The following is a 20,301-nucleotide window of genomic DNA, read 5'->3' on the forward strand; positions in this document are numbered from 1 at the left end:
CGCCTTCATGGTCATGCACTTGCAAGGTTAGTATCTTCACTTGTGCATGAACCTTTTGTGTCATCTCCATACTTATTCAAACATACGCACATAAGAACATTGCAAGAAGGCCTCACATCTTATAATTTTCTCCTATATTTCATATGTGTTATTTACTCTTTATTTACCACTCCTTGTCTAATGCATTTAGATTCTCATATGCCTATATGATTTTCTATCGTTTTTCATAGGCTCTATCAGTATATTGAAGCTCTGGAATTTTTCTATCTTTCCTTCCTCAATCCTTAGTATTAACATTTTTTTATTCTTATCAAATCATGTGGTATAGTATAATAAGATTTTCCCTATAAGGAGTACCTCACTTAGTTAAAATAGAATGCCCTATTATAATATATATTATTTTCCTTTTTCTAACAATCATGTCATACTCTCAACATAGGGATACTTAACATAGCGATGTTAGTGCTATGCTAATCTCTTTCTATCGCAACATAGATCTCACTCAAATGACTCTATATTATTCTAAACACCTTTCCTTGATAGATGAATTATGTGAATATTAATTACTTGATTTTGGATGTTAGAATTGATGTTTTACTGAAGATGGACCTATCATGTTGGAAGGTCTTGCCTTGTTGGACATGCTAACATTTTTGCAAGGGGGCATAATGGTTGGAGAAAAAGAAAGTAGCTAGGATGAGACGAAGTATTTCAAGAATTTTAGTCTTTGCCTTCTCTCTTATTCTTAACCCTCTTGTATTTTATCGCTCCTCTCTACTATCAGGCATTGTTGAGCTATCACTTGCCTCTTATTCTCTCTCTCTCTCTCTCTCTCTCTCTCTCTCTCTCCCTCTCTCCCTCCCTCCCTCCCTCCCTCCCTCCCTCTCTCTCTCTCTCTCTCTCTCTCTCTCTCTCTCTCTCTCTCTCTCTCTCTCTTTGCATGCCACTCTCACTAGCATCGACTGGACAATACATGGCTTCATTCTTTGCTTCCCATACTCTCTTATTCTACTATTGGCCTCTATTTCACAAGGTGGCATACGGAGAGAAATTTTTTCTAATCATAGGATAATATCTACGTATCAAGTAGTGGCATAAAGATGGATAATTTTTTTTGGGAGAAGCCTATATGTCATTCTTATGTAAAGTTTCAACTGGATTTGAACTCTTCTCTCTTAATGAAGAGATCTAGTTAAAATTAAACACTTTTATCTTTACCAATTCCTTGGTTTTTCTTTTCTTCCCTTTTTTATTTGCATGCATGCCACGAATTTTTGCATGTTTTCTCAACAAGATTAAGGAGGTGTTCACATATCGACTCATTTACATGCATGCTACATGTTTTTTTAACTTGCAAAAATTAGCCTTTTCACACATGTTCTCATGTCTACAAATAAATGTATATCATTATTCTCCTAAGGATGAGTTTCCATGGAGATTTTTATTTTGGTATAACGAGAAAGTATACACGTGTTCATGTGCATCTAAGTGAATACATGCTCGTGCATGCTCTAGGAAGCGTTCATACTTGGAGAGTCCACCTTATAGAACATATAGGATACCATGTGAGTTCAAAAGAAAGAGTATTATACTTAGTAAAATTTATAGAATTATATTTATAAAATAAAAATTTTAATTATAATTTGAAAAAAATAATTTTAATAAAGTAAAAGGGGTCATTTAAAGACCTCATAGCATGTAAAGAAAGGGTATTTCTTAATATCCTTTGAATGCATATTATATAGATGATTTCCTATAGGTGGACTCCCTAGGCATTCATATGGAAAATTTTTACTCACTAGTTGAGTATATTATATTCTCTTCCCCTTAGAGAAACTAAGATATCCTCGTCTCGAGTAAACAAGGATCTCCAATTTTGATTCCCTTTCCTATGCCATAGTTCATCATTTTGCACTACGAAGTCTTGACTGAGTAGGTCAATGTGGACTACTACTACCCCTCCTTCACTGTTTTGTAGTTGCACCCAACAATTAGCACCTTCTAGATAACACCAAATCCTCCAACGTCATGGCCAAGTTCTCTTCAATCCATCACTCTTTATAGGTTGATTCGCCATCTCCAATCATCAAGCTCCCTCCTTCATGCTAATTCATATAGTCATGTTCTTCTGATATTAGTGTTATAGTCAATGATGCCCTTCTACTCCCTCGATACTCATGCTACCCAAGGTGGCCTACAATCTCTTTCTCTCTCTCTCTCTCTCTCTCTCTCTCAACAAGATGGTGAGAGATGGTGCATAGGGGCTGAAGACTGATTTCTCTCTCTCTTTCTCTCTGTTTTGGATGAATGTCGTAGGAGGCAATAAAAACCTCCCTCTCCAACAACACAAAGGTATCAAGCTTGGGGTCAAGGGTTGGGGCCTAAAGGCTAATTAATGGTACTGACAAAAATCAATAATGTGGAATAATAAATCCCTCTTGTTCCGCATTATCGATTTTAAGGAATCAATAATTCCTGAAGGACCATTAAAAAATCTGAGGCCAAGCAAAGAAAGAGGAGAAATCAATATGGCTACAATGCCGAAGCATTTGATTTCTTGGCCTCGATGGTACCATTGTAAAGGGATTGTGCTCATGCACCTATTGGTTGGATGGGTGTGGGTGCACGAAGCCTTGGGGTCTATCATATTTGGGTCAACGTTTAAAGTGTATGCAAACCTCAAACTCATTGCATGGAATTGGAGCGAGGCTTAGAACTTGAGAAGTTGTTGTCCAAAGATATTGTGACATATTGTATTATGTTAATCTTTGCTTTTGGTTGTTCAACAGATGCTTGTGATCTTGGTTAAATTATTTTGTGTTTTGTGGTATGTGTGTGTGTGTGTGTGCGTGCGTGCGCGCATGCATAGTTGATTAAATTTTTCCTCTTTTTTATTTGGGTTAGTCTATACATAAAATACAATTTGGGTGTTTCCATTTGACAATGCAAATTTAGAAGAAGACATTTGTGTTAACATTTCAAAAGAGCACACCCATATAAATATTAGTTTATCATTACTAAAGTGTTACAGTCCCTTAGAGACAATGGTGTGTGGTATATCTAATGGGAAATGTGTTTAGAGAGAGAAGGGATAGACAGAGAGGGGGGGACAAATGAGAAAGAGAGGGGGTTTTAGACCATCGCTTGATATGCACCCTTAAGACCCATGCTTGCATGGGTCCTAGTAGGTGCGGAGCACCTAGTGTAATGGGTTGAGATAGAGGGGGGTTTTAGTGCCTCCTTCCCTCCTTTTTGCGAAGGCTCTCTCTTTATACCCCTTTCCTCATGAGGCTATTTCTTTCCCGCATATCCCTTTTTTATGTTATTTCCATAAGTTCGTGCATTCTCATTTTGAGAAGTGTGTGGTTCTTTTGTATAACTAGATTTACTCTAGTGAAATCCCATTTCATGTTCCCATCCTACATACGATATGTATTCAATGATGTTATCTTCGTGTTTATACATTCCCAAGAAAAAACTAAATTACAAAAAAAGGAAGTTAAATGTTCTATGGTTAAGACTAATCTAGCTTCCAAAAAATCACAAGAATGTCAACCTTTTATATCAAAAATAAAATCCAAGCATTTGGTATGTTAATAACAAACTTGACAAAAATGAAAACTATCTGTTCGCATGTGTTTCAAAGTTGACGCCTGAGCATGCCTCCTATTCCACAACAATAGCCATGTAAGCAGCCTTGTGATCAATGTATCCACAATCCCAATAATGGAACCAAAATGTTGTGCTACATGAGCTCAATGGCAGGACTTTCAACACCCTCTTATTCATCAAGGATGTTCAATCCACAAAGTACAAAAGAAAGTGCAACTATTTCTTGCCTAGCCTCTTGCATGATCTACATACACAACAATTTTCTTGTAGTGAGCTTGTAAGACACTTCATCGAGTCATGATGGTTCCACATAGTAAACTCTATTATCCACACTAGTGCTATTCAATTCTCAACCCTCTGTTGCCTCCACATGTATGAGAGAAGCATGGATTTGGAGAGAGAGTGTGAAGAGAACATGAAAAGCTTTAATTTATTGGTCCCTCACTCACTCTCAATCTCTCACTCTCTTTTTCACACACTCTCTCACAAAGTGGAAATAAGAAGGCAAGTACACCAAGTTAGTATCTCGAGGGGTGCACTCTTGTGGTCAGAAATACTTAGAGAGGAACAATCAGCACTTGTGCAGGAGGTGGAACCTATCAAGCAAGGAAATATTACTCTCTCAAGCCATCAAATTTGCTAAGGCTTCTGGAGTATCTGCTGAATATCAGTCTTGGAAGATAATCCTAAGCAAATTGGGATGGAATAGGATGGATAAGTGTTTGCATCTGGAGCACCAATGTGTTTTGGCTTTGGGCTTTTGATCCTCCACTTGGAAGATAATCCTAAGCAAATTGGGATGGAATAGGATGGATAAGTGTTTGCATCTGGAGTACCAATGTGTTTTGGCTTTTGGGCTTTTGATCCTCCACTAGGGAAGCAGCTTGGTAGGAGGGGCGTTTCTTTATCAAGACTGGGTCATAGCTGTACTGGAGTGGATTAAGTATGGCCGTCGGAAGTCCTTGGACAACATCAAACAGGATTTCAATCTCTCTTTTTGTCTTAGAATTGGGTGGCTACTGTTGCTGATCAGTTATCAAGCCTCCATCCTCGGATGTCTTATATCTTCATTGGAAGGCCCCAACCTGGTAATTCACAGGGAGAATTTACTACAAGGCTACCCACCAAATTCATCAAACATCTGCTCAAAGATTTGCAAGTCTCCCCTTACAGGCAGAAGGCTTGAAGCATTGATTGCTCAGATAATCTACATTCTGACTGCCTAGAAAGAAACTGGGAGTTGAAGTTTCCACTTCAGGACAGAGTCTTTCACTGGAGAGTACTAGTTGGAGCTATTTTCACAGGCTAGAAATTGAAGAAAAGTGGTGTTGCTAATGGTCAATACTCATGTCGGAATGAAGAGACCCTTATGCATCTTTTTTGGAATGGCTGAATTAGCCAGGGATGTTTGGATTCAAGTGTTAAGCCACTTTAGGATTGAAGGGGATGAGCACAGGAAATCCTTTCACAGGAAATCTTTTCACAGGCACGACGAAAGGACTTGGAAGATGAAATGTCTGTTGAAGCTGCTGAATCACCATCAAAGAACTTGGTGCTGAGCTCCATCACTGGGAAGCTGAGCATGCTTAGAAAGTTTCAAATGATCCTGCAAGAGCTGACAGCAAAAGCACTGGCACACATTTACATTGTGGATTCCTTAAGCCAGGCAGTTTTGTTTATGAGAATGCAGAACCATCAGAATTGAAGGATGGCTATGCACAAAGTATACTTTTGGGAAACTGGTCTGAGCACCCTAAAACTGTTTCATGCAATGACATCTCCTATACCTAGCTGGCTTCAGCATCAAAGTTGCCAAATGAAGAAAGCCTTCCAAGAAGAGAGGTCATGGTTGAGGACAGGTCTGTGTTCGATCATTCATCTATTAGGCCTAATCTAGTAGCACAAGTGTTCATATATACACAACAAATAGCAGTTCTACCTCAGTTAATAAGGTGTGCAATGGATCATCAATACACACAAGCTGTGCCAATGAAATTTAGGATAAAAGCAACTTGTGCCGATGGGTTTGCAGGAATCCCAAAGATGTTCTCTCTACTTACTAGCTGTTTAAATTAGCTAGCTATCTATGCTTAGTTGCGCTTTAAAAAGAAAAGGCTAACATGGCAGTACATACATGTAAAACATGTCCACGGCCTCTTATCCAGTACAGGTGAGCTGTTGAAGGATCAACAAAATGCACTGTTTACCCAGATTGCAGCAGCCTGGGAACAGCAACTAACACTCATACATCTCATGCTTTCACATGTCACATCACCACTATGCTCCTGACTGGTATCAGGTGAACTGACACGTTTCCCACTTGAGATTGGTTCCTCATCAGACTATGAATGTAGGGGGGAAATGTGTGCACATGCGACTGGCTCCTTTTCACCTGGAAGCAGCACCAAGACCATGTTGTCAGCGCTGCCAGGCCCTTCAATTACTGGGATCACTGCTGCCCTATTGCTTTGTTCTTCTCTCAGCATCTGCTGCTGTTGGCGCTCCATTGTCTGTCTGTATGTATAATGTGACCAACACAGGAGGATAATTGCAATCAAGACCGCAATCATCATAGTGCTCATCACCAACACTACGATAAGCACTGTTGAGGATGCAGAAGGACACTGCACACTGTTCTGCCCATTGCCACAGGGGTTCTTACCAGCAGATGGGCCCACTGCTGTAAGCTCCTCTTCGGCTCTGGTGAAACTGAACTGGAGCAAACGCCGTCGATTGCCTGCACCACACCATCACCTGATTAATAACAGTGTGCCATCTATGGAATCAAAATAACTTCGACATCAGAAGTCTTTACAGCTCATATACAAAGTGTAATGTCCTGCTGACAAAACAGACAACACTCCTTTGCACAAGTACACTTGTGCCTTTCAATGAAATAAAGGTATGCAATGCACTGAAGTCCAAGACTGTGTCACGGCAATGTGAAGCAGCACCTTGTCATTGATGGTGAGGCATATTAATGTAAACATAAGAGTCCACATCCAAATATTTATCATGGTAGCACCAACCTTGAATAGGGCTGACTAACCCTTCTTGCAGCAGATGCAAATCTGTCTGCTTTCAGCCATTTTGCAATCTCAAATCATAAGCATGCCTCCAAACATTTATACACAGGCGATGGTTCTCATGAAGCTAACTGAAGAAGTTTTGCTCGTCTAATGGAAATTTCATAATGGGAAACTCTGGCCGAGATTAAATGCAGTTATACGTAGCATTTCTGAGACCCATGAGAAAATGTTGATTGGACCCACCGATAGCTTGATTCAATTACAAGGGAAACCATGGAAAAGCCATCAGTGTTTGAAGATGCAGGAAATTTCAATCCCAAAACTTCACCTGGCAAGTGAGGGATCTGCATTTTGTTGTGTGCTGATGACGCTGTGCTGCAGAATGATGCTCTCTGAAACAAAGATAGAATGCCCTGTGCCGATCTGACGGATGGGATGCCATGGCCGTAACTGCCAATTAAGTAAAGGGGAATAAACTCTGCAAGAGCACGGAATTACTCAACATGATGGAGGAGTTCAAATGTGAGGTGAAGTCAGCGAGGGAATGCGTCTTGCCGGTGAGTATAAGAAGACCCCACAATCAAAAAAGGAAAGTCGGGACGAAGGCTCTCTCTCTCTCTCTCTCTCTCTGTGGCTTGGCTTCCAAGCTTGCTTCCAATTCTTCTCCTGCTTGCTGCTGCTTCTTCTTCTTCTACTACAGTCGCTCTTTCCTTGTGGTGTCTCATGAACGTGCGCATCCAATTGGGTTATATCTTTACGTCATCTCGAGCGATGCAAAATACTCCGTCACTCTCTCATCTTTTTCTTTACCTACAGGTAACGGCTGGGCTCACTTACGCAAGGGCAAGCTGGGGGGACACGGCGAAATGTGGGCCAGCCCCCCGGGCATGATCATGTCGCACGTGTTGTTACGCATCGAGGGTCATAGCGTAAGGGCGGGGTCCTGCCAGGGGCTCTAGGGAAAAGCGTGAGCTTTCCCTCGCCTACTAATACCTTTGTCGCACTGAGAGTGAGGGAAATGAAAAATAAGTGACAAAATGGGGCATGAGAGAGAAAACAATTATTGCAGGAAATGAAAAATAAGGAAGCGACAAATTGTGGCATGAGAGAGAACAATTATTTCTTGATGCTAGGAAAACCTTCTACAAGAGCAAAAATGACAAAATATCATTTTTTAATGTTGCAAGCACTTTGTTAGTGCATGATTTTTCATGAAGCTTTGTGGGTTGATGGGAGAGGAGCAAACCCCACAAGCCTTGCAAGCCTAGGGTGCTACTTGCCGCTAATAGAGGGAGCAAGGTTCCCCTCCCCCTATTAGCCCTAGTGTGACTCGACTCTAATGTGAGAGATGCAACTTATCCCTAATGTTGTATTCAGTTTGTAAGAGGACACAATTGGCAACATCTCACAAACATCCCGCTGATTGGTTTGGTGGTTCATGCTCAATGGCTCATTAAGAAACCCCACATCTTAATAGTACTACAACGACAATAGCACCCTCCATTTCCAAAGGTTTGATCATGGTTATCAAGGGCTTTTTTGAATTAAAGAAACTACAAATTGTATTAAAGCGAAACAATATAACAAAAGTATGAGATTAAAAATTGCTTCACTAGGGAAGCATGAAGCAAATATGCTACTAGGCCTACATCTATGAACTAAAGGCCTCTTTAGCTTGGTTTTCATAATTCTATAATTCTAATTATGCAATAGTATGAAGGTTTGTAAGGGATAATTTTGCACCCTTTGAATGAACCATCTTGGTAAAATAGTATAGGGGTCTGCTTCCAATGCTTTTTGATCCATCCATTTTGAGATTCTTTCATTCTTTTCTCTTTCTTTGTTAATTTTCCTTTAAGTTTCTTTGGCATCTATTTGAGCATTGCCTTTACTCATTCCCTCCATCGATGCTTTCACTTTGTGTTGTCATTCTTCCACCCACTTTACATGTTGCTTTATCATGTTCCATAGATATAAGTCTTTTATCTAATTCCATATTGCAAGGGGCATGCCATAGCATTCCACCCTATTTAAGTTATTTCCACTTTAGCATAGTGTGGTGATGTTCATGGATCAAGATCTTTAAGAATGTTTAGAATATTCTAGTTAGTTTACAAATGATGACTAGATGGGGAATAGTTTCTAATTCGTGTCTACATGTAGGATACAAACCAAAACCTACTCCTACCTTGGTTGCTCTCTCATTGGTCCCCAAGCCTTTGTGTAGGATTAGCCCTTGGAGGTAGGCAACCTTCCCTTTTGTGTATTTGGCCCATAGGTTTTGGAAATTATACTCCCATTGTTTGTGATTCAAGTCTAGGTGTCATTGTCGATTGAGTTTATTGATGAGCTATGTATTTTTTGTTCCTAGGAATGGGATTGGGAGGAGGGGTTTATTGCCTTTTTATACTAGTCCTATAGGGTTGAATTGTTGGTGAAGGCAATTTGCCTTTTTGAAATGTTGGTTCCAAAGTGTCATCCTCTCTAGAAGTAGCTCCACTTCATGTTGTTTGAGATGGGATTTGATTTTGAGAGTTTTAGCCTATAGCCAATCATTGTCCCACATGTCATTTAAGTCTACTACCCCTTTCTTAAAGAGCTTGTGGGTTACTACATAGTGATTATGTCTATTAGGGTAAAAGTAGCTAAACCAAATGGAATCTAGCTAAATCCATGGTAGGGTAAAATTTGGATTTTGTGAACGGGTTAATAGGTGACAATATTTGAATCAAGCTTGCCAAATGCATTTGCTAGGTCAAAGTAGTCTTTAATCGTGACTTTATCTTGGCTAAAGACCAATGTGATGGAGTTGAGCCCTTTCCATTTCGGATGACCTGCAACTCGAAGTCTAGAAAAATTTTGGCATAGGAATTATATCGATCCTTCTTTAGCATGAATGAAACTTCTAGCTATCCATTTGGCTACCATTTTGTTGGAAATGTGCTCGAGTAAGTTACTTATGAATATATGTGTGCATCACGTGGGTTCAAAATAAGGTATTTTTAAAATACAATTTCTATACATTTTTTACATATAGAAGGATGTAATATAAAGGGGTTATTTATAGATTGAATAGAAAAGGTTTATGCAGTATTAATAGAAAATTCATAGATAAGGATATTTATAAATAGGTCTTGAACGCACGTGATGTAGAAGATATACATATAGTAACTTTCCCAAGGAAATGTGTTCAACATTTGGGATTCCCCTTCTTTTTTGGGGAGTACAGAAGCCGAATGAGGCTACCTTGGGGATTGTAAACTTTCGCTATCCCTAGCCCATAGGAAGTTCTCACCTAGGTTGCTTAGTTATTTAATGCATGTAATTGGTGCTTTCCAACAAGCCACATAATATATGGATGCAGGGATAACTATGTGTTTGAGTACGAAAGGGAGTGAGCCCTAAAGTGAAAGCATAGAGCAAAAGCAAGAGCTATGGTGGAAGGAGCGAGAGTAAAAGAGAGAGACACAAGATGTTGGAACTCCTACAGTCACAATGCGTAACCAACCTTCCCCTTATTCAAATGTCACTAAAAGAATAAAGAATAAAGTGATAGTGATGGGCACCCACTACTTGTAGTGTACAAGTGTGTGGGCATTAGAGAAGTTTTGAGGTCTCAAAAATGCCTTTTAGGAGATAGAGAGAGAGTACTCTAGACTAATAGAAGCAATGCCTCTGTAATGAAACTTCTACTTTAAAAAAGACAAAAAAACATTTTACAAAAAGATGTACATAATAATATTATGAATTTGTATTATCAATATCATTATTAGCCTCTTATATTCATGATTATGACATCCTTTGCATTAATGACATATAGTCTCAGTCACTTTTATTTAATGACACATTTGGATTAATGATAATAATTTTTCAAAGTCATACTAAAGAACATCATCATGTGTACTTCATCTTGGATTTGGCTGTTAAACATTAACTTTTGGGATTCATTAATATAAAGTTCCACATCTTCCTCAGCTAGCCCATTTAAAATGGGTAGAGGAAGTCCTCAGGCATTGGCAAGTTTGATGTTCCTGCTAAGATTGCAATGGGTTGCACCATGGTGACAATCAAATTCGCTAAAGGAGTTTGAATGATAGGAACTATTACTCCACTTGATGTGGGCTAACTAATTAGAAGAGGGGAAGTACTAGAACTTCCTCCTCCTCGTAATGGACTATGCATTGGGGGGGGGGGGGGGGGGGGGGAGCGAGGGTTGCTAAGACCCCTCCCTTGTAGGGATATCAAACCACTCCTTTGTGGAGAATATCTCCTAACAATCTTGGCTTGCCATCTAGCCCGTTCAGCTCTTTCTTGCTTCTAAAGCTTAGCTTAACGATCTTTTGGATCTATTTCATTACTTTTAGTATACACGAATAAATCGGTCCCTATCCATCGAGATTGAAGAACCACCACTTATTAGCAACTCCCAACAAACACACCACCTATCGAGACCTAAAATGGGCCCGACACTAGCTCTATGCTGGCTCTATGGCACTACGGGGCCTCTACTACACACCCAAACCACCCCTGATGACCTCATGGCCCAAGAGCATCTAAGGGGTATACTACCTTAACCTCAAATGTAGAACTTTGTGTTTGTATGGATTGTAATCCAATGGATAATCCTTCCCACACTCCTCAGAGGGAGTCCCTACACTCCTACACCTTGGGGATTGGCCCCAAGATGCATTGTGAACACATAAAGCACCTACGACACATAATCCTCTCTTTTAATTAGTTGTTTTAGAAGATGTAATATATTCCTCATTGAATACTCCCGAAAGGAAATGAACCACTAACCCTATAGCTTAGGATACCTCACCTCCTCAACCTAGGTCATTATTCATAAAAACCATTGATGTGCATCTAGGTTGATATTATGTTTTGCATGCAATGCAATTGTATGTGATTTATAGTGCTCAAACAATTTTCCTTATTGACAACCAGCATTGTGAAGGTGCAAAAACATGTCTTTTCATGCCTTTACTCTAAATGAGATTGATATATTGCCTAGGGCTAGCACCGAGCATGCTCATACTACTGGACCCTCTTAATTTTTAAACCACGTATCCTATATGCTATGCATGCATCAAAAAAATATCAAAATTTAGCATATTATAAGCCTTGAACGCCCCCCTTTGCCCTAAAGTTGTGCATTCAATGGCAGGTTTAGAGAGCATTTTTAATGTATTTTTTCTTCATAAAAGCAATAAACACTTACTCTAACATAAAGATAGGGCTAAATTAAGGCTAAAGCTCATGCTTCAACCTTATCATACATTCACAAAAATAGAAATATTATTTTTTTCTTATTTTTTCAACTAAAAAAATATATTTATTATTTTTTTCATATTTTTTACTATTTATTTATGGATAAATATTAATATTTTTTTATTTACTGATTTGGACTGATTGATCTTATTGGAAATTATTTTTATATCACATTCTATCCCATGCAAACTCCATATGCACAACAAAACCCCAAAAACACATTATTTTCCTTAAAATCACAATGTTGCGAGTTTTTCGTGTTTATAAAGAAAATATTAGATGACTGATTTTTCTTGATTTCCTTAACATTTCTAATAGATCAGAGCATTGACAACCAAATACAACCATTTTCTTAATATTATTGTATGTATCTCGTGATTGGGGGCCTATTGATGCTTTTCAACAACCCCATTGATGATCCTTCAAACCTCAATCTACACTCCTTCATGGTCCAGAATCATCTCATGATCAAAATCTCTCATCTCGGCCCACCACCCCCTTCTCTTATAGAATCAACCATGGAAACACACAACAAGAGAAGAGAGGAGAGAGGAAGACTGAAAATCGGCATTTTGATTCCTGGCATGATAATCTGTGTGTCCACAAACAATTTGAAAGCCCTTAATGAGTGGATTAGAGATGTGCCACCATTCCTTGATGATCCCCAAGCCTTGAAGAGGCATGATGCCATGATTTTTGGGGCGCAAATTCGAACTTATCAAGCATATTTTGCATATGTTTTTAAAGTTTCATTACATTTCATTTCATTTATAAAATATCTCGACTAGGCAGGTGGCTTCGTGCCATCGAAATCTATCAAGGTGGCCTTCCTCATGCACTTTCCAGCTCCTGGATCACATAGCTGCTTTACAACTCGATACCTTGCGGGGATTAAATGGGGAGTCAAACAGACTTTGATCTATAAACCAAGACTTGTGTTGCATTCTTGGCATTGAATTCTATCTAGAAAAACTTCAGCTCATCAATTCACAACTATTTCATTTTCCATGAAAAACTGGTCTTTTACGCCTCCCGGGCACCTTTCTTCTTCAAAAACAGGCTCCAAAAATCCGCTCTTAGAAGATTAGAGACACATATTTAGTTGGCCTAGTCAACCTTATAAAGATACTAGTGAGGCAAGAGACAACCACCATGGCAGGTACCAACTCGAATGAGAATGACCTTGACCTTGACCTAGACCTTAATGTAGCAAGGTACCTGAATGACACACCATTAGTTGGCCTAGTCAACCTTATAAAAATACTAGTGGGGCAAGAGACAACCACCATGGCAGGTACCAACTCGAATGAGAATGACCTTGACCTTGACCTGGACCTTAATGTAGCAAGGTACTCGAATCACATCTAGTAACGTATCACACAATATGACAAACAGATGAGGATTGCACATCATGGAAGACCTGCAACGGATATCATAGCCAATCTTGTGGAGGAGATGAGGCTAGGAAGGATTTCGATGCAGTGCATAGCAAGCTATAACCAGGGGCAATGGGATCAGAGGTCACGCCAGGAGAGAGATCTCAACAAGGTTCATAGGATCCTAGCCATCTCAAGTAGAAACAGAGTGGGAGGAAATGCAAATAGGGAGAGAGCCTTGGAAGTAAATCTTATAGTGATGACCAAGGTACTCATTAAGTGATTTCTAAACCACACTAGCGTCAAGCAAAGTGGGGCAGCCTCCTTTCCTTGATAGCATCATTGCTAGCTAGGGTGGGAGTCACCCTAAATACTAGGAGCCAAACAAAGATTCCTATAGTTGCCAATTGTGGAAGATTCCAGCATGATACTATTCACTACTGATTGCTAATATAGTTTTTGCCATACTAGTAATCCTATGCTTAGCCATACTATCCAGGAGTTAGGCGACCTTACTTTGAAAGGGGAGTCCCTTTGGCTCTACCCACATCTAATGATTCAAAGCCAACTGCTTCAAGGATCGATATCAACCCAATAGGAATCCTTAAACCTCCAAGATCTATAGTGAGCCATCCACCAAGCGATGCTCAAGTAAAATTTGTAGAGGAATCACTAGAGGAAGAAGACTCATACATGAACCCTTATGTATCTTATGATGAGGAGGATAATCCCATATTGATAGACTTTAGTTAATAAACACAGATCCAACATATGGCTATGGAGGTTGAAAGACAAAGACTAAACTCATGAAGACAGACAAGAACAATGATTGTCACACAAGTGAAGTAGGTTCTACGATTAAATACTTGGACTCATAAACACAATCTTGTGTATATGGACAATGACACTAACATTTGACTGAAAGGATAAAGGACAAAAATATTCCATTCATTGAAAATGATAGTCAAGTACAATGCTTTATAGTTGCAAGATAGTTGCACTCTCCCTCACTATGCATATGGGATTCAAGCACCTCTTTCCAGAGTGCTTGCATTTCCCCCGCCCACTTTGCTAAACCTTCAATACCCCTCCTCAATCACAACCAAGAGGGCACAAAGTGTGTAGAGGCTTTAGTGAATAACCACCTACAAAGTGTGGGCACACCACAAACACGATGATCAACTAGAGGCTATTGCAAACAATGCTAAGTGTGGGCACAAAAAATATGGTGAACATCCAGATACTGTAATAGGGGATTCACAAAGTGTACAGAGGCTGTAGTTGTCAAGATTGTGGGAGAGAAGGAAGGAGTCTCGCTTGTATCTTTCTTGCTTGCACAATGGGAGAATACACACAAGGGTGGAGGCTGAAAACAGTTTTCCTCTTCTTAGTTGTGTAAGCCAAAAGAACTCTAGTACAAAGAAATAGAAGAACCCTATATATGGGTCTCAAACCAAACTCAACTAACTAAGGTGGCATACTAACTGAGCCACAAACTAGAGTAGATAAGGATAGCTATCATGTAGCTATTATTCATGGGCGATGTACCAACCGCGTCTGCAACTGACAAGTCGGTGACATAAATAGACAACGGTCACCCTGGCGTATCACGAGTGGAGCTCGATATCTCAACACTCCCCCTCGAGCTCAATCCCAATTCCTGCACACCAAGCAGGTCTCTGAACTTGCGCAGCTTCTCTGCGCCCAATGCCTTCGTGAATATGTCAGCTACCTAATCCTCTGTGCTGACATAAACTAGATCAATAAGACCTAGTAAAACCCTCTCCCGTACATAGTGATAATGCACCTCAATGTGCTTTGTTCTAGCATGATAGACTGGGTTATTTGCCAAGTGTATACTACTCATGTTGTCACAATAAATGACAACTGGCCCATCTGTAGACTGATGCATATCATAAAGTAGCTTATGCAACCAAGCTACCTCACATGCAGCCATTGCTGCACCCCTGTACTCAGCCTCTGTGCTCGACAAGGCAACTGTAGGCTGTTTCTTGCTGCTCCAAGTGACTGCAGCACTCCCAAAAGAGAACACATATCCACTAGTAGATCGTCTATCAGAAATGCTACCAGCCCAATCAGCATTAGTGTATCCATGCAACTGTATCTGAACCCCAGTCTCATAAAATAGTCCATACTGCAATGTGGACTTCACATACCTGAGTATGCGTCTAGACGCATCCAAATGCGGTTTCCTTGGAGCCTGCATAAACTGACTTACCAATCCAATAGCATAGCTCAAATCTGGCCTGGTAATAGTCATATAAATCAAGCTTCCTACTATGCGTCTGTACATAGTAGGGTCTTCTAAAAGCTGACCTGCATCCGTGCTCAGCTTCACATTCTGCTCCAAAGGAACTGAAATAGGCTTACAGCCTGTCATCCCATATTTGGACAGCATGTCCAATCCATACTGCCTCTGCAAGAGCTGTATCCCACTTGGTGATCTAATCACCTCAATGCCCAAGAAATAACGCAGCTCTCCCAAATCCTTCATCTCAAACTTCTGCTTCAATAGCATTTTCACATGAAGGATATCTTCATCACTGTCACCTGTCATAATCAAATCATCAACATAAATGACAAGTAGCATAATACATTTCTCTGTTTTTCTCACATAAAGTGAGAAATCTGCCTTGGAAATCTGAAAGCCAATAGTGACAAGATACTGTCCTATCTTGTCTGACCATGCTCTAGGTGCTTGCTTCAAGCCATACAAGGCTTTCTTCAACCTGCAAACAAACTCAGGATGAACAGCATGCACATAACCTGGTGGCTGCTCCATATAGACCTCTTCTTGCAAGTCACCATGCAAGAAGGTATTCTTTACATCCATTTGATGTAAAGACCATTCCTTTGATGCAGCCATAGCAATGACTGCTCTTACGGTTGCCATCCTTGCAACCGGACTGAATGTTTCTTCATAGTCAATGCCATATGTTTGTGCATACCCCTTGACTACTAATCTTGCCTTATATCTGTTCACAGAACCATCTGCATTGTGCTTCACTTTATAAACCCACTTACAGCCAATTGCATTCTTACCTTTAGGCAAAGGTACCAATTCCCATGTAGCATTTGCTTCCAAGGCATCCATTTCTTCATCCATGGCTTTCTCCCATTTTTCTTTTCCCATGGCTTGCTCAAAAGAAGTGGGTTCTGGTTCATGTATCACCTTGACCATATATGCATAGTGAATGGCTGTAAATCCATCATATTTCAGCCTATCCACAGGATACCTAACTCTGGTAGACCTGCGCAAAGTGGTTTCACTCCCAGGTGCTCTCAAAACATCCCTGGTCTTCCTTACTCCAGGTGTAACAATAGAAGGAATACCCAACTCATCATCAATGCTCTGTTCTGAGCCACTGGATTCACCATCCACATAAGAGTGACCTGCATTCACATCAAACATGGGCTGATCTACCTTCTCTTTTCCTTTTCGTGATACCTGCATACCACTATTTGCGCTGCCTTCAGAAGATTCTCCTGATCTCAATCTGCCTGTCCATGGCGAAGAATGTGAACCACTACTAGAGGACGCTCCAGGTCCACTAATATTTTGTGACTGCTGCTGTGAATTCTGTGCAGCATTACCATTTTGTGCATCTACATCATCAATCACATTTACTGGTTTATACCAGCTACTCATCTCATCAAAAACAACATCTCTGCTCACTATAAACTTACGAGTAGAAGGGTTATAGCATCTATACCCTTTTTGCTGCAGAGAGTAACCAATAAAGATGCACTTCTCAGCTTTTGGATCCAACTTGGATCTCAACTCATCTGGCACATGTACATAGGCAATGCAACCAAAAATTTTCAAATGAGAAATATCTGGTTTCCTACCAGTATACCTCTCCTCTGGAGTCATTCCATGTATTGCTGCAGTGGGAGTCCTGTTCATTATGTAGACTGCTGTAGTAACTGCTTCAGCCCAATAAAAATCTGGCAGGTCTTTTTCATTGAGCATGGCACGAGACACCTCTCCGATATGTCTGTTTTTTCTTTCTGCAATTCCATTTTGCTGTGGGGTATGACTGCATGAATATTGCTGCTTTATGCCATGCTCCTGCAAGAACCTTGCAAACTCATTTGAGAGGTACTCTCCCCCTCCATCTGACCTTAGGCATTTTACTTGCAGGCCTGTTTCTTTTTCAACCATAGCTTTAAGAGTTTTAAAATGCCCAAAAACTTCACTTTTCTTTTTCATAAAATACACCCAAACTTTTCTGCTATAGTCATCAATAAAACTGACAAAATAATGACAGCCTCCAAGAGATGCAGCTTTAGTAGTCCACACATCAGAGTGGATTAATTCCAATGGCTTCTTACTCTCTTGAACATGTCTAGGAAATGGTTTCCTTGCCTGTTTTCCAAACTGACAGGCTTCACATACCTTATGCATTTCTGCAACCTTGAATTTAGGCAATCCTGCAACAATGTTTTGGGCTTGCATTGATTTAAGTCGCTGTACATTAACATGACCAATGCGTTTATGCGAGATATCAATATCTGCAACTACACCGGTCCCATGTGCAAACATTGCTGCACTCAATTCAGACATGTCTGCATCCAATGTAAACATTCTGCCCTTCTTCTTTCCTTTTGCTATCAAGCGACCTTTATTTTTCATATCCTCAACAAAGCATCCATGAGGATTAAATCTGACCTGCAAGCCCTGCTCAACCATTTGACCAACAGAAACCAGATTCTTGGTGATATTCGGGACATGAAATACATCGGACAGGTATTTCTTTTTCCCATCCTGCATAGACAAGGGAATTTTTCCAATCTGCACAATAGGATGTGCAGTATCATCACCAGTCTCCACAAATCCTGGTTTTTCCATTTTCCTTGCATCCTCCATCCATTCTGCATGACCTGTCATGTGGTTTGATGCACCTGAGTCAACATACCATACATCATTGCTTTCTTCTGCACTTGTCACATAATTGTTCATGTGCTGCACCATGAACAAATGCTCATTTCTGTCATCACCCTGTCTACTAGAAGATGCATAATTTCCTTGTTGCAGTTTTCCATTCATGATGTCATTCTGCTTTTTATAGCAGTCTTTAGCCATATGACCCATTTTACCACAATAGTAGCATTCAACATTACTGTTTGCATTTTGACCTCTTTGCCATCCACCACGACCTCTTTGGCTCCCCCTGCCTCTAGAGTTACCACGTCCTCCTCCATAGGACTGGTTTTCTTGAGTTTGCTGCATATTCTGATTTCTACCACGGCCTCCAAATCGGCCTCCTCTACCTCTGCCTCTACCTCTTCCAGCATTTGAGTAGAAGACAGCTTCTTTTGAAGTTCCTCCTGAAGAAGATGCACCACCATTTCTCTGCTCCTCAGAAATTAGAAGAGCAATCAACTCCTCAAAATCAGGAAATCTTTCACGGACGGAAATGGATGTTCGGAACTATGCATAATCCTTTCCTAGACCATTCAAGGTCACGGAAACCAAATCATCATCTTCCACTGGCGACCCAATGGAAGCAAGTGCATCTACAATCTTCTTCACCTTCATGTGGTAGTCGTTGATGCTCATATTTTCTCTTTGCACATTGTGCAACTCTTGCTTGAGCTGCATTTTCCTGGCTTGCGTATTTGTGCTATACATTTTTGACAAAGTATCCCATGCCTCCTTTGGCGTACTTGCATCCTGAATATGCACAATCATAGAGTCCGAAATGTTGATAGACAGCCAATACATAACTTTCCTGGCTCTCTCATGCCATGCTTTAAATGCCTGCATTTGCTGTTGATTGGGAACATCAGGAAGAACTGGTTCTTCTTCATTTCCTGCAACAAATTCCCAATATCCTTTTCCCATAAGGAAATTCGTCATTCTAAACTTCCATGCCTGGAAGTTGTTCTTGTCAAGCTTTTCAGTGACAATCTGTGAAAGAGAATCAGATGCCATTACAGAAGACTGCAAAAAATTCTGTCACTGCAAAAACCACAGCTTCACCCTCACAAGGGAAAATCTGCAAAACTGGCGAAAGTGGTATTTGACCACACAGTCACTTCCTAGTGACGATTTTGCATCAACAGGCAACAGGGATGATTCTGTAACTCCCAATGTCTCTGCGCACAAGCATACAATGCAATTTTTATAGTAACTATTCACCGACCTGTAGAACAGTGACTGCACAACATAAAACTGGGCCTTTTCCTGAGTGCGTGCAGAAAACTTCCGCCTCCAAAACAGGCCCCGAAATGGCCTCAAATCAAAAAAACAAGGTCGCCGAGGGCTAAAGCCCTCGCCCGCAGCATATACTGCCCTCCTGCTTCACCGCGAAGGGTGTCTCAACCTGAGACAATGCACTCCTGCACTTTCCGGCTGTGCTACCTGCAGAGATCTGCTCCCAAAACAGAAAATGAAAGCAACACTGCTCCTCTTACCAGAACACCGCGAGCTTGGCTTGCTTTCTTGAGCTCCTTACCACGAACAAGGCTCTGATACCATGTCAAGATTGTGGGAGAGAAGGAAGGAGTCTCGCTTGTATCTTTCTTGCTTGCACAATGGGAGAATACACACAAGGGTGGAGGCTGAAAACAGTTTTCCTCTTCTTAGTTGTGTAAGCCAAAAGAACTCTAGTACAAAGAAATAGAAGAACCCTATATATGGGTCTCAAACCAAACTCAACTAACTAAGGTGGCATACTAACTGAGCCACAAACTAGAGTAGATAAGGATAGCTATCATGTAGCTATTATTCATGGGCGATGTACCAACCGCGTCTGCAACTGACAAGTCGGTGACATAAATAGACAACGGTCACCCTGGCGTATCACGAGTGGAGCTCGATATCTCAACAGTAGTGTCAAAAACTACATGAGAAGTTTTACAAAGCTTATGAAAGGAGCACTAAGTCAAGTTCATACATGGCTTAAAAGAGTTGATCAGAATAATGGGAATAGAAGGACTGATGAGGCTTGACCTTCTACACTTGATGGTCTTCTTCTTCTTGCTCC

At 40.5% G+C, this 20,301-nt stretch overlaps 1 protein-coding gene across 1 annotated transcript; it reads right to left on the reverse strand.

Moving 5' to 3' along the window:
* Positions 1-5,221: 5,221 nt before the first annotated feature.
* Positions 5,222-7,407, reverse strand: LOC148024428 (uncharacterized). The gene is made up of 2 exons (XM_087693699.1): positions 6,970-7,407; positions 5,222-6,349 (listed from the first exon to the last, which is right to left on the reverse strand). The coding sequence occupies exons 1-2, from the start codon at positions 6,989-6,991 to the stop codon at positions 5,955-5,957; spliced, it is 417 nt and encodes a 138-aa protein (XP_087549825.1). The 5' UTR covers positions 6,992-7,407; the 3' UTR covers positions 5,222-5,954.
* Between the last annotated feature and the right edge of the window lie 12,894 nt (positions 7,408-20,301).

The sequence above is a fragment of the Lygodium microphyllum genome, chromosome 15, assembly GCF_053477565.2.
Source record: "Lygodium microphyllum isolate KBCC chromosome 15, Lygodium_microphyllum_v1.1.10, whole genome shotgun sequence".
NCBI lineage: Eukaryota > Viridiplantae > Streptophyta > Polypodiopsida > Schizaeales > Lygodiaceae > Lygodium > Lygodium microphyllum.